The sequence below is a fragment of the Mucor velutinosus genome (assembly GCF_035048745.1).
Source record: "Mucor velutinosus strain NIH1002 chromosome Unknown tig00001563, whole genome shotgun sequence".
In the NCBI taxonomy this organism is placed as follows: Eukaryota; Fungi; Mucoromycota; class Mucoromycetes; order Mucorales; family Mucoraceae; genus Mucor; species Mucor velutinosus.
This window is the reverse complement of record NW_027041904.1, coordinates 3,475,258-3,491,022: the sequence shown is the minus strand read 5'-3', so window position 1 is coordinate 3,491,022 and position 15,765 is coordinate 3,475,258. Positions and strand designations below refer to the sequence as shown.

Genomic DNA, 15,765 nt, shown 5'->3' with positions numbered 1-15,765 from the left:
TTGCCTGCCCTGCATAAGGATGATCATCTATGGCAAAATGAAAAAGGCTCATTGACACTGACTTAGACGCACTGGACAATTAACACATGGATAGTATATGTATATAAAGTATATGCTTACACATCTCCAATTTTGCAAAACCTCTTCTCACCTGCGACCCTTCTCTACCATCGCTTATCGCTTTCCTTTTTCTCTATACAACTCTCCTTTTGTGCTTACCTAATCTCATCATGGATATTTTGCGGGCTCTTTTCCTCAGCAACAGCAACAAAGAGAACACCAGCGCTGTTGAGCCTATCAAAACCACCGCAGATCAAAGCATTGAGTTCATGTCCAAGCTCGATTTGCGTATTTTGAGCTGGGAGTTGCGCATCAATTACCACAAGAATAAAGAAACAGCTTCAGCCTTGCCTTTACCGATCCAGAAATGGCTCAAGCAACAACAAGAGCAATTTCCTCATGCTGACTGGATAATAAATCAAGTAGAAAAGTTGATCCTGGATGAAATCAAGGACTCACCAGCCGCCATTAAAGAAATTGTCAGCAAGGCAGCAGATCAGAGGAAGAGAGATCAGCCAGCAGCAAAAGCACCAACTCAGGCCAAAGTGCCAAAAGATGCTGATTCTATTGATCGCTGTCCTCAGGTTAAACCTGTACGAGGTTGTCCTCCTGGAAACACGTATCCTCTGGCTCATAATGAAAGGAATCCTTTCCACAACTTTGCCAATCTGCAATTCAATAAGAAGAAGATCTTGGGGGTATTTGGTATGGAGTGTGATGCTTCTCCTAATGACTCAGGTTCAAGCTCTGAAGAGGAAAATCGTACTCCTTCCAATGGGTTTCATGATATGCCTCGAGATTGGAATGAGGTGATTATCAAGGAAGAAGAAGAAGTAAATGTCCCTGCTGTCCACAATGCTATTGCTCAGTTGATTTCTCCTTTGCCTCAAGCTGGTGTCCCTGTTAGTACTGCTGCTGCTGTCATGGCTCATCCTCAGCCTCAAGAGATGATGGTTGCTCCTGCCAATATTCACTATGTTGCTGCTAATGGCCAAAATCCTGCTCAAGTGGTCAACAACAATGGCAATATCTGGCAACCTTTGCATGGCGTTCCTGCTTGGCAACTAAATCAACAACATACACCCTTGATCTATACGCCTTGTATTCAACAGCAACAACCTCAACAAGAGCTTTTCCCTGGTCCAACTGGCGAAGGTTTCCGTGTTATTGGTGGACATCCTCCTCAACATCAACAGTACCAACAGCAGCAAGGACAATACATCAATCCACAGGGTTTTCTGCCATACCAATATGAACATGGACCTCAACACTACCAACCTGTTGCTGCCAATCGTCACCGTCAAGAAACAGAACAAGAAATGAGAAAACGTCTTCAAAAGTTCTATAACGGTTATTATAAAAGACACTATGAAAACCAGATGAAAGCATACCAACGCCAATGTCAACAACAACAGCAAGCACAATATCAGCCTCAGCAAGCAATGTCTCAGCAGCAACAACCTCCAGCTCCACGACGTCCTCAACCTCTAGTAGAGCAACGACAGCAGCACCAAGAAGCAGCGCAAGGAAATACACCGTATGTATCTGCACAAGTAATTGATATGGGTGGAGCTGAATACGCCAATGTAAGCATTCATCAAGTCGACCGTCTTCCTGATAACTGGTTCGCAAGTTACCAGACTGCATTTGGCGACTTCTGCAATGATCTTATGCCTCGCCTTGGTAATAAATTTGTCTTGGGTGCCTCTTCAGCAAAGATTGAATGTATCAATGCAATTGGTAGTGGCGTCAATGGTGATATTCATGTGGTCCAGTACCTTGAAGAGCCTCCAGCTTCTGCTCCAAAGCCTATTCAATATGTCATGAAGAAGGTCAGATTTGCAAATTATGTGCAGTGCAAAGAAACCCATGTGATTGGTAAGAAGATGGCTTTGCATTTGGGCGCAGAAGAAGAGGTGTTTGGCTTAACTTTAGACCATCCCAACTTGATGAAGCTTCATCAAGTCTTTTTGAATCAAGACGACCTAAATCTGGAGATCATCATGCCTCGTATGACAGCTAGTTTGAGCAAACTGGGTTCAGTGTTGCGCCAAGAAAATGCTTTTCCATATGAAGAGAAGGTTGTATGGTATATCATGCATGAGGTAATAACCATACAGTGTATTCAAAGCTTATATGGCTAGAATGTTCAACTCATCATTTTATTGTGTATAGTTTTTGCAAGGTTTGGCCTATTTGCACGGAAATGGCCGTTTCCATGGTGATATCAAGCCTGCTAATATCCTCGTGACCGAAACTGGTGAAATCAAGTTGACTGATTTTGGGCTCTGTGGGCGAATAGACGAAGTTTGCCACCATCTTCGTGGAACACCTTTGGTAGATTTTTACTACTCATCTATTCTCAAACTAGTTTACTGACACCTTTTGTTGCTTTACAGTATCTTGCTCCTGAAGTAGCTGCTACTGAATTTGACAGCTATGCAAAATATGGCTACAAATCGGACATGTACTCTGCTGGTATCATGATGTACGAATTGGCAGTGGGTGATCCTTTATCTGAGGGTTGCCCCTTTGATTACGAAGGCCTTCATTCGCAACAGGGTTGGAAATGGCTAGCTTCAAGAGAACCTGTTATCACAAAAGATGTCTCTTCACAATACAAGGAATTGCTGACATTATTGCTTCATCGCGACCCTAATGAGCGTCCTTCGCCAATTTTCTTGCTGGAGAATACTGTGAGTTGAATGATATAAATCGAAAAAGCTTTTTTACTCATATGAAATTATAGGAATTCTTTAACGACTTTCGTTTTTTACAGAAAAAAGAGGTAGCAAAGTTGAAGTTTATCAATCTTATCAAGGTTTATGCATCTATCGAGGTGATGAACAAGGTTTAAACACATAGATGCTCTTGTTCCTTGATTTTCTCGATTTTTAATAAAGCTTGCTTACTTTTTTTTTTTCTCGTTGATCTTGTTTTAAACTTACATGTGCTGCTCGAAATTAACATCCTCTTCACTATATATACTGTAGAACATTCAAAACAAGTAGACAAACAAACCATATCCTTTCAAAATTTAAAGAATTGAGTACCGTACAAAGTGAGTAAAACTACCGGCGAGGCCGGCATTGGTGAGGGGATTTGGAGGAGGTGTTAAGCCCATCCACCAAGAAAATAACGTATTTAATTCAACATTTGGTAGCATTGATTTATGAGGCGGTTTTACCGTAACGAAGTGAAGGTAAAAAACCATAGCAACTAAGCATCTAACCCAACATTTGGTAATATTAATCTTAATGAGGGATTTACCGTAGCGAAGCGAAAGTGCAAAACCATGGTATTCAAGCAGCAAATTCGGTTTTTCATTGCCATTATTAATAAGCTTACCAAAAACATAACGCATCAAAATTTGCATGAATTAGCTTTACCAAAACCAATATGCCCTCTATTCAAATTAGAAATTGCACAAGCTGCAGAACTATTCTTCCAGAAGATATCAGCTACCAAAGATGCGATTTATGCTGTGTAAATAAAAGCTATAAAGCAAAAGCATAACCAAATTTGGCATCTTTCAAGCCTTCATATCTTAACATTTAGGCATTTCTGAGCCACCAGAATGACGCCAAACAATTGCACTTGAGTAGTAGTAACTTCCTGACACCTTTGCTCAACTTTTTGGGCCAAAAAAAAACACGGCCAAAAATCGACCAAAAATCATGAGGGGTACCTCATGGTACGAAGTCGATTTTCGATGATCACAAAAAAGTTGAGCAAAGATGTTAGTAAGTAAATGCTGGTTGAGAGCAATTATTTGGTACTATTTTGGCAGTCTAAAACAGAATCTATCACGAGAAATTGCTGGTCAAACGTATTCAAATTTCGCAGAGATTTGTGCATTTTTGATTAGTATAGGGTGTTGCAAATATGCTGTCTGCACCGGATATGAACTGTTTCCGTTTTTGCAGACGTAGAGCATCGTACTAGAGCCAAATCCACCGTTACATATCGTTTATAGAGGCTTTTGCATAACGTTAGATGGTCAAAACGTAATATTTCAGTATATCTTAGCAGAATAGTTTACAGTATTGCTTGAGATGCAGGTTATTATTATTATCTGATAGTATCATATGCCGCCTCACTCTCTCTTGCAGTAATTGCTAACATGCTACAATCTAAATTGGGATTGTTTCAAGACATCCTATCAAGATCAAATCAATCTTTACAAACGACATCAAAGCTAAATTAAGCGATAAACGCTCATTTATTTTCATAAGCAATAATTTGATGCAAACTATTGCTTTTTAAATTAGGTAAGTCTTGTACACTCAATGACAAAATAAAGGTTCAATGGATTCATGTAAAAAGCGAGGATGTGTATCATTAAAACTCAGGGGAATATAAATAGATGCAAGTTGTTTGAGGATTTCCTTTTTTCTTCTCTTTTCCATACCAACATCCATATCATGTCATATACAAAGAGTAAGTTTGGATTTGACAAGAGTCGCGTAAGCTCTGCTAACCATATTTGAACATTAGAATACACATTTGCACCTCTGCCATACACTGCTCGTGGTGAGTCTATCAAGCTTGAGACTGACCCCAAGGGCAAAACCTTTGCTTATACCAACGGTAAATCTGTCTTCATGAGAGACTTGGAGGTAAGTTGGCCAAGGCAACATGGCATGTGATATCCATGTTGAGCAGCGTATATTAGAACCCTTCTTTCGCCACTGAGTATGTTGGACACAAAGCTCAAACTACTGTCGCTCGTTACAGCCCTAGCGGATATTATATGGCTTCTGGAGGTAATGGGACAATATCTACACAATCATACTACCCACAGTGCTCAACTCAAGTCATTTGTTATAGATGCCCAAGGCAACGTCCGTATCTGGGATACTGTGAACGAGGAGCACATTTTGAAAAACGAGTGTCGTCCAATTTCTGGCAAGATTAAGGATATTGCTTGGGATAGTGAGAGCAAGCGTTTGATTGCAGTTGGTGAAGGCAAAGAAAGCTTCGGCCATGCCTTTTCTTTTGATTCCTTGTCCTCTGTAGGCGAGATTACAGGTCATTCTAAGGTGATCAACAGCGTCAGTATTCGCCAACAACGTCCATTCCGCGCCGTTACTGCTTCAGATGATATGACGGTAGCCTTCTTCAACGGCGTACCTTTCAAATACGCCAAAACCATCCGCGATCACACTCGTTTCGTTCATTCTGTTCAATTCTCTCCTAATGGCGACTTCTTTGCCAGTGCTGGTGCTGATGGAAAGATATTTTTGTATGACGGCAAGACGGGCGACAAGATTGACGAGTTGACTACCGCAGAGAATAGCCATAAGGGTAGTGTTTTCGCTCTTGCATGGTCTCCTGATAGTACCCAACTCTTGTCTTCTTCTGCTGATTGTACTGCCAAGATTTGGGATATAAATGGTAGAGCTGTGGTCAAGTAAGTAGCTATCTGTTGATGCTATGTAATGTCTTGGCTAACTCTAATCTTTATAGTACTTTTGATATCAACTCTGCTGTTTCTGCCGTTGACAATCAACAAGTGGGTAATTTGTGGAAGGGCGATTACTTGATCACTGCATCGTTATCTGGTGGATTCAGCTACTTGGACAAGAATAGCGGTAAGGTCTCTCGTCACATTGATGGTCATAGTAAGGCCATTACTGCTCTCACTGTTTCTGAAGACGATACCTTATTTACTGGTTCATATGATGGTCGCGTCTTTGGATGGAAGTATGGAGGCGAAGGAGACCATACAAAGGCTGAGCGTATTGAAGGTGAGGGTCATGGCAATCAAGTTACTTCTCTGGCTTTCAAGCAGAACGAGCTATTATCTGTTGCCATGGATGACACTGTACGTCAAGCATCAAACAACGATTTCAAATTCAGGTACCGAGATATGTAGGAAAGAGTCGAGATGAAAATCATGCTAAATATCTGTACTTATAGCGGAAAGATTGCTACTACTGGATCTCTTCCTTCTTCCATCACTGTTTCAGAGAACAAGACGACTGTTGTTGCTACCAACGAAACAGTTATTGTGTATGATGATAAACTCGAAAAGATCGGCCAGCTTGAAAAGCCTGGATTCACACCCTCTGTTGCTGACATTAGCCCTGATGGCAAGACTGTCTACGTTGGTGGTCAAGTAAGATCAACAAATAGGAGCAAGGCACCTGAAGAACAATTACTAAATACAAAATGTAGGACAACAAGGTTCGCGTATATGAATTGAGTGGTGGCAACTACACAGAGGCTGGAGAATTAAGCAAAAATCTTGGTAATATCACGGCTTTAGCAGTTCATCCCGAGGCAAACTTGATCGCTGTGGGCGACAGTGTTGGCAAGATCTTTATTTATGATACCGAATCAAAGGAAACTAAGATCCAGAGTTGGGTCTTCCATACCAGCCGTATCACATCATTAGACTGGTCCAAATGTGGTCAATTCTTAGTCAGTGGCAGCATTGATACCAACATTTATGTATGGAATCGTGACAAGCCCTTCAAGAAGGTGGCCATCAAGAATGCTCATGTTGATGCTGTCAACAGCGTTCACTTTTTAAATAATGCCAGTGGATTAAGCATAGCATCTGTAGGTCAAGATGCAGCTGTCCGTGTGTGGGATGTAGCATTCTAAATAAATTTTTAAAAGCCTTTTTGGTTGCGAATGTGACTAGAATAAGTGACTTTTTCGCTTCTTGGTTTAGGGGAAAATTTTTTTATTTTTGAGGAAGCAAGAAGTGCGCAACATCTGAAAACCCTCTCTTTTTTTGCTTCTCGAATTCAGTGCATTTAAATATCATGGCTGGTATCACTGTCAAGGACGTTAACTCTCACGGTACGATATCTTTTCTTTTCATCAATCAAATAGTTGCTTTAGAGACATGCAGAGACAAAAAAAGAAACAGAGCCATGCCATCATCCCAATACATTGTTTCGAAGAAATTTGAATATTCTCCACCATGACGGAAACACTAAGATGTTTGTGATAAATATCCCTAATGACACGATTTGTTACATGTGGACTTATACGAAAGCAAATGACATGATATTACGTTGGACTTCACAGTATATTTTGAATTGTAGATGTTGGGATGTTGGCTGTGGAAAGAGGAGATCTGGTGGCTTGGCTCGTTCTTTTTTTGCCTCTGTTTTCTGAAGCAATAAATACTCATCCACATGTGATACTAAACTCTATTGATTGTTATATAGCCTTCATCAAGGCTTACGCTGCCTACCTCAAGCGTACTGGTAAGCTCGAAGTCCCCAAGTGGGTCGATCTTGTCAAGACCGGTACCTTCAAGGAACTCGCTCCCTATGATCCCGATTGGTACTTTGTCCGTGCTGGTAAGTTATGCTGTTGATTGCTGACTGGAATCAATGTCTAAGCGTCTATACATAGCTTCCGTTGCTCGTCACATCTACATCCGCAAGTCTGTTGGTGTTGGTGCTTTGAACAAGGTTCACGGTGGTACTGTCAACCGTGGTTCTCGTCCCTCTCACCACGTCAACGCTTCCGGTTCCGTCAACCGTAAGGTCCTCCAATCTTTGGAAAAGATTGGTGTCTTGGAGAAGGATAAGAAGGGGTAAGTGGATCTATTGAACGAGTCAATCTGTGCGCAGTGATAGCTAACGTGCAATATTCTGTTATTAGTGGCCGTAAGATCACTCAAGATGGCCAAAGAGATTTGGATCGTATCGCCATGACCCTTGCTGAGGAGTCTGACGAGGAGTAAACTCTTATATTTGTTTTCTCGTATAAAATTTTCTTCTTTTTTTATCTCAGTCTAACTTTTACAAAAAAAGATGAAGAAATAAATCAAAGACATTTACATTAAAAAATATTATATTTGTTAATTTAAAGGTTGTTATGTGTTAGTATGTATGCTTGGAATGAATGTTTTGGTGCATTGTGCTTTTGACAGTTGACACATTGCAAAGTTGATCTGAGGAGAGATCCAGCTCAGGATCTTTGGCTGCCTCAATAGTGGCCAATTTTGATTCGAAACAAATACTCCAAAAAGTCATCAGCAAACTGTCAAACATATGACATTGGGAATGTCAGCAGTTCATTAATTAGGCATAGCAGTAGCTTCACTGATTTACACGTGAATTTAAGCGTATTATATTCAATGCATCTTGCATTTACAACTCATGGCTGCGAAGTGCAATGGGTCAATACACCTACACATGCTGTAGAAGCAGACAGTGCCAAATGCGAATCAAAAGCACCGTAGAATTACGCTCTGGCCATTTGAAACAGCGAAAATACCCTGTAAACTGAAAACTGCATAGAATGCCTTTAAAGAAGCCAAATGCGCTGCTAGTAAATTAAATAGCTCTTAATGCATCTTTTGATATCAATTTTGTATAACGTAAGCAAAGTTTTTGTAGTATATGAATAGATGAGATGTGAAACTGTCTCTTTTTTGACCTTGAATACAAGATTATTTTTACCAACCTAGCACGTAATGGTCCCAGCTTTTCTATAGATGAAACCTACAGCATCAGATAGCTAAGATGCTCATGTATAGCATATTTTTGGAGCGTAAATTTCTCAAGTACTTTCAGATAGTTATAACTGCCCAAAGCTGACCCTATCTGTCATAAAACACGTCGAAATACATAAAAATGTTTTGACGCGCTGGGATTGAAATCAATAGTCCATTGCTGCTGGTAGTAGCTGCGTAGGTTTATTCAGCTGTCAGAAAGAATCACTCTTGAGGATCACAATTGAAAACTAGACTGGACAATCATTTTTATTATAATATGAGGAAAAATGGAGCAAGTATTCTAAGCGAGTTGAAAGGGAATAAAAGGGAAAATTACAAATTAGGTGCATGAAGGAAAAAAAGGTGTATAAATATAAAATTAAATTGTAAAATTAAAGCTTAAAGACAGCTCTGTTTTTCTTTGGGGTTTCCTTGTTCTTCTTGATGTACTTGTTTCTGAGGAACCATAACAGGACAACACGCTCCCAGATGACGTTGATGAGACAGTTACCAAGAACAAAGCCCCATAACTGCCAACGGAAAGACTTGGGGAAGACATTGTGGCCAACAGGAGAGTTGTAGTCAGGGATATCCCAAGAAGGTTGGGGGTAACCGAGTTCAACCAATTTAGAGCTAGTACCACAATTGATACGGAAGATACAACTGTAAGGATTGGGATCAGCCAAGATGAGGAAACTGGTATGCACAAAGAAACAGCAGTAAAAAAAGACCAAGATGTAGTTTCTCCACCAAGAGCGTCTGAACACTGAACCAAAGTTGACGATAGCAGCACTGTTAAAGAATTGGAAAATGGCAACCAACGTGATGATGGCAGCTTCATAGTTGTCACCAATCAACCACCACTTGGCAGTATCGATGGAAGAACTATCAAATTCGTTACAGACGAACCAGTCTTGCTGGAACAGCCAAACAACACTGGTCACCATGAACCAAAAGTTGACGAAAATAACACCCAACAAGGAAGCAAGAGTATAAGGGCCCAAGGGCTTGGCAGTAGGTCTGGAAGAAGCCAACTTTTTGGCAGGCTGTGCTTGAGTGATAGCCAATGTCATGAGCGTAGTGATGAAACCGTCAATAGTGATCCATTGGGGTTGAGGAGCAATGACACTGAAATAGAACATCAACAGTTCCCACCACGACATGACATTACCGTACAAGATCATGAACTTGTAGTTGGAGAAACTGGTAGCCAGAGCAGAACGACCTTGTTTCAGGAGCTCGACACATTGCATAATAGAACGGTTGCTAGTGCTGAAGGGAGACACAATAGATGCTTCGGCTTCTGACAAGGCCAGACCAACATGAGCAGCACGAAGAGCACCACAATCATTACCGCCATCACCACACATGGCAGTGACACCCTTTTCCATATGAAGTTGAACACACATCACCTTGTCATTGGGAGTCATACGAGAGAACACACGAGTCATCAAGAGGTATTTGCGCATTCTGTCTTCCTTGATCAAGGCTTCAAATGCGCGACCAGTAATAGCAAGTTCCACACGCTTCTCATGTTCCTCACGAGGATCTTGGTCAATGATTTGATCTACATCGACTTGGTCTCCAGATTCAACATCATGCCAAACAACAGTACTATTCACAAGATCACCCAAGAGAATACGCTGATGAGGTTCAATCATACCGCACTGACGAGCGATAAAGATACCAGTCAAAGCAGTATCACCAGTAATCATCACGACACGGGTGTCGCCACCCTTCAATTCAGCAATCGCATCCGTAGTATCATGCTTCAACATGTTACGGAAGAGAACGAAACCAGCAAAACTGCAGTCTTGCTCGAGCTCATCACGCGTCATGGACTTGAGTTGTTCCATAGTAACATCTTGGCCCAAGACACCGATATTACGATGAGCCATGGACAATACATAACAACCTTCCTGAGCATACTTGGCAGCTTGTTGATCATAATCCACAGGGATGGAATCAGGATGAGAGAGGTACTTGACTCTCTCAAAAGAGCCCTTGAGGAAGACATGGACATGCTGCGTTTCGGGATCGAGCACAGCGACAGATTGAGAGGCACGAGCATGGACGAATTCAAAACGACGCACAACATGGACCAACTTCTTTTCACTGGTAGGCGTAGCAGAAGGCACAGCCAAAGTATCCAAATAAGCAGCTTCAGTGGGTTCTAACAAATCCCATTTCATAGCATTGAACGATTCAATATCGACAGGGTTACCAATGTATTGCTCCTTGACTTTGGTGACAGCATGACAGGTGGCAATGCCCATAGCCAAAATGGGCTCCATCTTGAGGGGATCTTCTTCACGATGACCAAAGGGGGCGATGACAGCAGAGGGAGCAGAGACAGAGCCATAGAATTCCAAACCTTCACGAGTAAGAGTACCCGTCTTATCGAAACAAAAGATGCGCACCTTACCAGCGAGATTGATACGAGGAAGATCAATACAGAGAATCTTCTTGCCTCTCAAGCGAGCAGCACAAACAGATTGGTTAATAGTGAAAGCAGCAGGAAGCAAAGGAGAGAAGATTTCAGAGATGATAAAGACACCATAGTACCAACTAGTAATGTTACCACGACCCATCAAATACAATGTTAGACAGAAGGCAACAAGACCCCACACCAACAGGATGCAAATGGCAACCTTCAAATGCTCATTAAAGATGAAAGAAACAGGAGATGGGAAGAGAATCTTGTGGATCAGCATACCCTTTTCAGAGGCAATACCAGTACGAAGTGTCAATGCGTACACACGGCGCTCTTCGTCAGTGGAAACAGCAGGAGTGGTTTGTTGGACAATAGTACCAGCAAACAAGGTGTTTGATTTACCAGAGCCATTCATCTCATAGGCATTGTCATCATTAGCAATAGCAAACTTACGAACAGGCATAGCCTCACCAGTGAGAGAAGACTCGTTGACAACAACAGTACCTGAGAGAACAACAGCATCACAAGGGATCAGGGTGTTTTCTTCGACTTCAAAGACATCGCCTGGAATCAAATCGGCACTGGAAGCGGTGGTCCACTGGCCATCACGTAACACAGTGACATCTGTAACATGTTCTGCCATTTCCTTAATACGGTGTTCTGCTCTGAGACGCAAAAAGACACGGATAAATGCAGCAACGAGAATAATACAGGTTTGCACAAGACCCATTTGATAGTATTGGAAGTAGTACCAGACCCACATACACATCATTTGGTAGAGATACAAAAAGGAGGAGAATCTACAGTAAATAAAGTGAGTAAGGTCTACTTTGAATCATCATGAGTAACATACTCTTGCAAGATGGCAACAGGAATGGAAGGGACATCCACCTTGATAATGTTGGCACCGAGAAAATCAGCCCTGCTCTTTGCCTCTTGGCTGGATACACCCTTTGACCAACCTTGGAGCTTTCTGTTGGTAGATCCCAGATCAAATTCGTAAGGTTCGAATCTTGATTTATCAGTATTGTAAACATATCGCATACATTGGTATTCAAAATAACGGAGCTTGTTTTCTGTCAGCTTGACGGGGCATGTAGAAACCAGGACATTCATTCTATTGGATATCGAGTATTGTTTAGCTGAACATGTCTTTTGCGTATACCTATCCTACACCACTTACCCCAAACGCTCGGTTACACGTCTTTCAAGGACTCTGAGCTTTGAAATCCATTTACTGCCATCAGCCAAAAAAATCAGCTCGTCCTGTTTGCGTTCCACTTGAACATAGGGACATTTATGAGGGTATGATTCGATTCTAAAGTAGTTGCGAATGGTCTTCTTGGTAAACATCATAACACAGAACCAAGCAGCGGCAATGTGCCAGACAGCAGTGAAAATCTTGGATGACACATCGCCCGACAAGAATACCGTCAAAGCACCATCACCCAAAGTGCCATCTATTTATCGTGCGACCAGAAGGATGTAATATTGTTAATAAGTCGGTACAGTGGTACAAAATCAAACTATAAAAAATTTTCTCTCGGTTTACTTACAATAATCACCAACCAAACAGCCCAAAAACACAAAGAATAATAAGGTTGTAATTACACAAGAGGCAAATCCAAACATGCCAAAGTAGTCATTGAGGAAACCGCGAAACTTCAATTTCTCGGATTCCTTGATAGAGTCAGATTCCACAGTGGAATTTGTGTATTTGCCCTCAGACTTCTCGTCGCTGTATGAAGCAGCAGCAGCAGCAGCTTTCTCGTTGTCCTTCTTTGCAACATCCAGTTTGTATTCCGCTTCATCAATCTGACTATTAACTCTAATCGCTTGTTCTTGATGAGATGTTGAGTTGGTAGCGTTGACAGTGTTGGAGCTAGCAGATTTAAGATGCGATGAAACAGCGCGGTGATATTTGGCTTCTCGAAGCGACTTGTAGATGGCCCAAAGAGCCAAAATAGCAGCTTCAGCACCCATCAATGCCCACACAGCAATCCACATGGGCTCAGTATAGGTGAATTTGGGCTCAATGACAGGACAAGAGAGCCAGAGAGAAGAGGTATTGAAATCACCCCAAGCACCAATGCTGGCACTTGAGATGTTTGCGTTTGCAGCACATGTGTTTTGGATTTGCACCACTTGATTGATGGGATCAAAATGAGAGATGTTGACGAGTTGGCCAGCAGCACAAGGGAAATATTGCACTGTATCGTCTCCACATTGACAAGCGTTAGCAATGTCAGCACATGATTGCTGACAAGTACCATCACCACAAAATGTTAAGCCTGTAGGACATGTAGCAGCCAATGCAGTAGGACACAAGTTTTGATTTGTGACGCAAATCATAGGACATGCTACATTGTCATGAGCAAACAAAGGGCATTGTTTACCATATCGATCATAGTCATTTGCTGTTTATCTCTGTCAGTACACTACGCAAATCAATCTCGATAGATACTCTCTCATGACTTACGGATTTCAAACAGGGGTATCGCAGTAACGCTCAATACAAATGTGGATAAACCACAAAGGATCTTGTTCAACTTCATGATCTATCGCCTTCTCTTTTTCTTCTTTAATCAGACAAGACAAAGAAGTTTCTCTTTTACACTGTAAAAAAAAAAAGGCTTGACAAAAAGATGAAAAATAAGAAGGAGGCTAAAAAAAGAAAAAAGGAATTCTTCTCCACTTTCACCACTTTAAACATCTCGAATAGATTCAAACCCACTTATTCCTTAATAACAATAGGTACCACATCGCGACATAACATCTGATTGGGTCCTTGCTCTGAAATCTATGGGTCAACGACCAATCGCTAATCTATCTGCATATGAAGATGGGCATGGACAGTGATCGTTTCATCTTGTGTTACTGCCATGAACTGATATAGTGCTTCACATGACTAGTTCCATTCCAAAGTAGATGTCGTCAGGCAATTCAATGTTGATCAAGAGAGGAATATTTAAAAAAAGTTGCTCTTTGTTGGTCATTTGGTCGGATTTAAGCTCGGATCAGTCATCTCAACATAGTTGCAAATATGTTTCTTCTTGACATGTTGGCGCTGAATCACAAAATTTCGATCTACCGATGTCTTTTTCCGCGCAACCATCAGACACAATGAGAGTACAGGCAAAGACTCTTCCAATATACAAATGCTTGTTACATCATTAAATTTGACTATTACCAAAACAGAGCAGAGAAATCATGGCAAGCGACAAAAAAAGACGTATGACAAATTGCAAATGTCTGGATCGGTTCCAAGAATATTTCCATCTCACGCCAAAGTCGCTACAGGTATCTCAATATCTGAGGTACATGGGTTTACCGCACAGACTCGCTTCAAGCGGTCCCTAACCTCCCGAAATATGCAGCTCTTCATTCAATTCCTGGTCTTTGTTCACACTTTCAGTGTAAAATACATGTTACTTGGTGATATTATTCGCACATCTCATAATATAACTTTGTTGGTTTGATTGACTGCGATGCCCACTCCTGTAAATTATTGGCTTTCATCCAGCATCTAGCTACCAACCTCAGGGCCTCCTGTCAGAACCCCTGGAATGAAAACTTGAAAATAGTTCGGCTGCAATTTCACAGGCAATATCACCTATTATTTAACAATATATGTCCACCCATTCTTCATTATTAGCTCTTCATTGTTGATCTAATATTGGAGCGAGCCATAATTTGATTAGGAACCACGCTATTGTACCTCCAAACAACAATTTCCTTCAATCTTAATTGAACAAACGATAGTGTTACTTAACCTACTGCTGAGTTAAGGGTTCCATCATCACCATAACGTAATAAATTTATAATCCCCAGACACTTTCAAAGCCTCAAAAAGGAAAATGGTTGATCTAACAAGCATTTTGATAGGCAAGCGTTATTAAATACAGGATGCAAGGAGAATAGCATGGCTAATGATATTACTATGTAATTTGTCACCTACTTTCCATACACTTCAAAAGCATCTATTACTGTATTGCCTTCATGATGGAAAGGGCATTGAAATTGCCAGTTAGGCCTACCAGCCAAAGTTAATTAAAACTTGGATTCTTCGTCTACTCAGATTGGACAAAGTTTGGTGGCTTTCGACTTGATAAAACTATTTTTACTAGATACGACTATATAAACGGTGATGATCACCCCATCCTTCCTTAAGCTTTCCCAAAGTACTTTTCAAGGCGCATCCAATGGTCCCAAGTAAGATAGATGTTTTGAATAAACTTATTGAGCAATTTATGAAAATATAAAAAGAGGTTTCTGGCCAAAATGTCGAAATTTTACATAGCAAGGTCCCACAAAGATGATTTCAGGGGCTACCTTGGATATATAGAAGCATTTTGATTCAAGATATACCATAGCAAAAGTCTTCATTATCAAGATCAAAAACGAGATCGTTCGATTTTTGATGAAAACCATGAGGGGTACCTCATAAGGTGGCCAAAATCGTTTTTTGGCGTTTTTTCGATCAATTGGTTGCAAGAAAAAAACGACCAAAACCTCAAATAATGCCCACCTCAAGAGTTGGGCGTTCTGCATAATTTTCTTCATTTTTTGAAAAAACAGTTACAAGTCTAGTGTAATAAGAGTGCGATGATTCTGTAAAAAAAATACATATCTACTAGGGAGGGGCGGATTGGTGTTACTATTTGTATGTCTTTAAACTTGGGCAATATTTATTAAAAAACATGAAAAATATTTTTGGGCGAGTAGTATTAGGATCAAGTGATGGATTTATTGTGATAAAAGTACTGTATATAATGAGAAGTAATGACAGATATTTTCATTACCG

At 40.9% G+C, this 15,765-nt stretch overlaps 4 protein-coding genes across 4 annotated transcripts; 3 read left to right on the top strand and 1 right to left on the bottom strand.

Moving 5' to 3' along the window:
• Window positions 1–230: 230 nt before the first annotated feature.
• ATC70_009762 (uncharacterized protein) lies at window positions 231–2,917 on the top strand (the record flags this gene model as incomplete). Its single annotated transcript, XM_064828990.1, has 4 exons — window positions 231–2,165; window positions 2,236–2,397; window positions 2,460–2,756; window positions 2,810–2,917. The coding sequence occupies 4 exons, from the start codon at window positions 231–233 to the stop codon at window positions 2,915–2,917; spliced, it is 2,502 nt and encodes an 833-aa protein (XP_064686192.1).
• Window positions 2,918–4,484: 1,567 nt separating this feature from the next.
• Window positions 4,485–6,672, top strand: FET3_3 (ferroxidase fet3; the record flags this gene model as incomplete). Its single annotated transcript, XM_064828989.1, has 7 exons — window positions 4,485–4,500; window positions 4,558–4,679; window positions 4,736–4,826; window positions 4,891–5,473; window positions 5,530–5,922; window positions 5,983–6,181; window positions 6,241–6,672. 7 exons carry the CDS (start codon window positions 4,485–4,487, stop codon window positions 6,670–6,672), a joined length of 1,836 nt encoding a protein of 611 aa, XP_064686191.1.
• Window positions 6,673–6,836: 164 nt separating this feature from the next.
• ATC70_009760 (uncharacterized protein) lies at window positions 6,837–7,771 on the top strand (the record flags this gene model as incomplete). Its single annotated transcript, XM_064828988.1, has 4 exons — window positions 6,837–6,873; window positions 7,248–7,382; window positions 7,438–7,621; window positions 7,690–7,771. The coding sequence occupies 4 exons, from the start codon at window positions 6,837–6,839 to the stop codon at window positions 7,769–7,771; spliced, it is 438 nt and encodes a 145-aa protein (XP_064686190.1).
• A 1,148-nt stretch (window positions 7,772–8,919) lies between these two features.
• ATC70_009759 (uncharacterized protein) lies at window positions 8,920–13,516 on the bottom strand (the record flags this gene model as incomplete). The annotated part of the gene is made up of 5 exons (XM_064828987.1): window positions 8,920–11,761; window positions 11,815–12,078; window positions 12,145–12,421; window positions 12,518–13,378; window positions 13,441–13,516. The coding sequence occupies 5 exons, from the start codon at window positions 13,514–13,516 to the stop codon at window positions 8,920–8,922; spliced, it is 4,320 nt and encodes a 1,439-aa protein (XP_064686189.1).
• Between the last annotated feature and the right edge of the window lie 2,249 nt (window positions 13,517–15,765).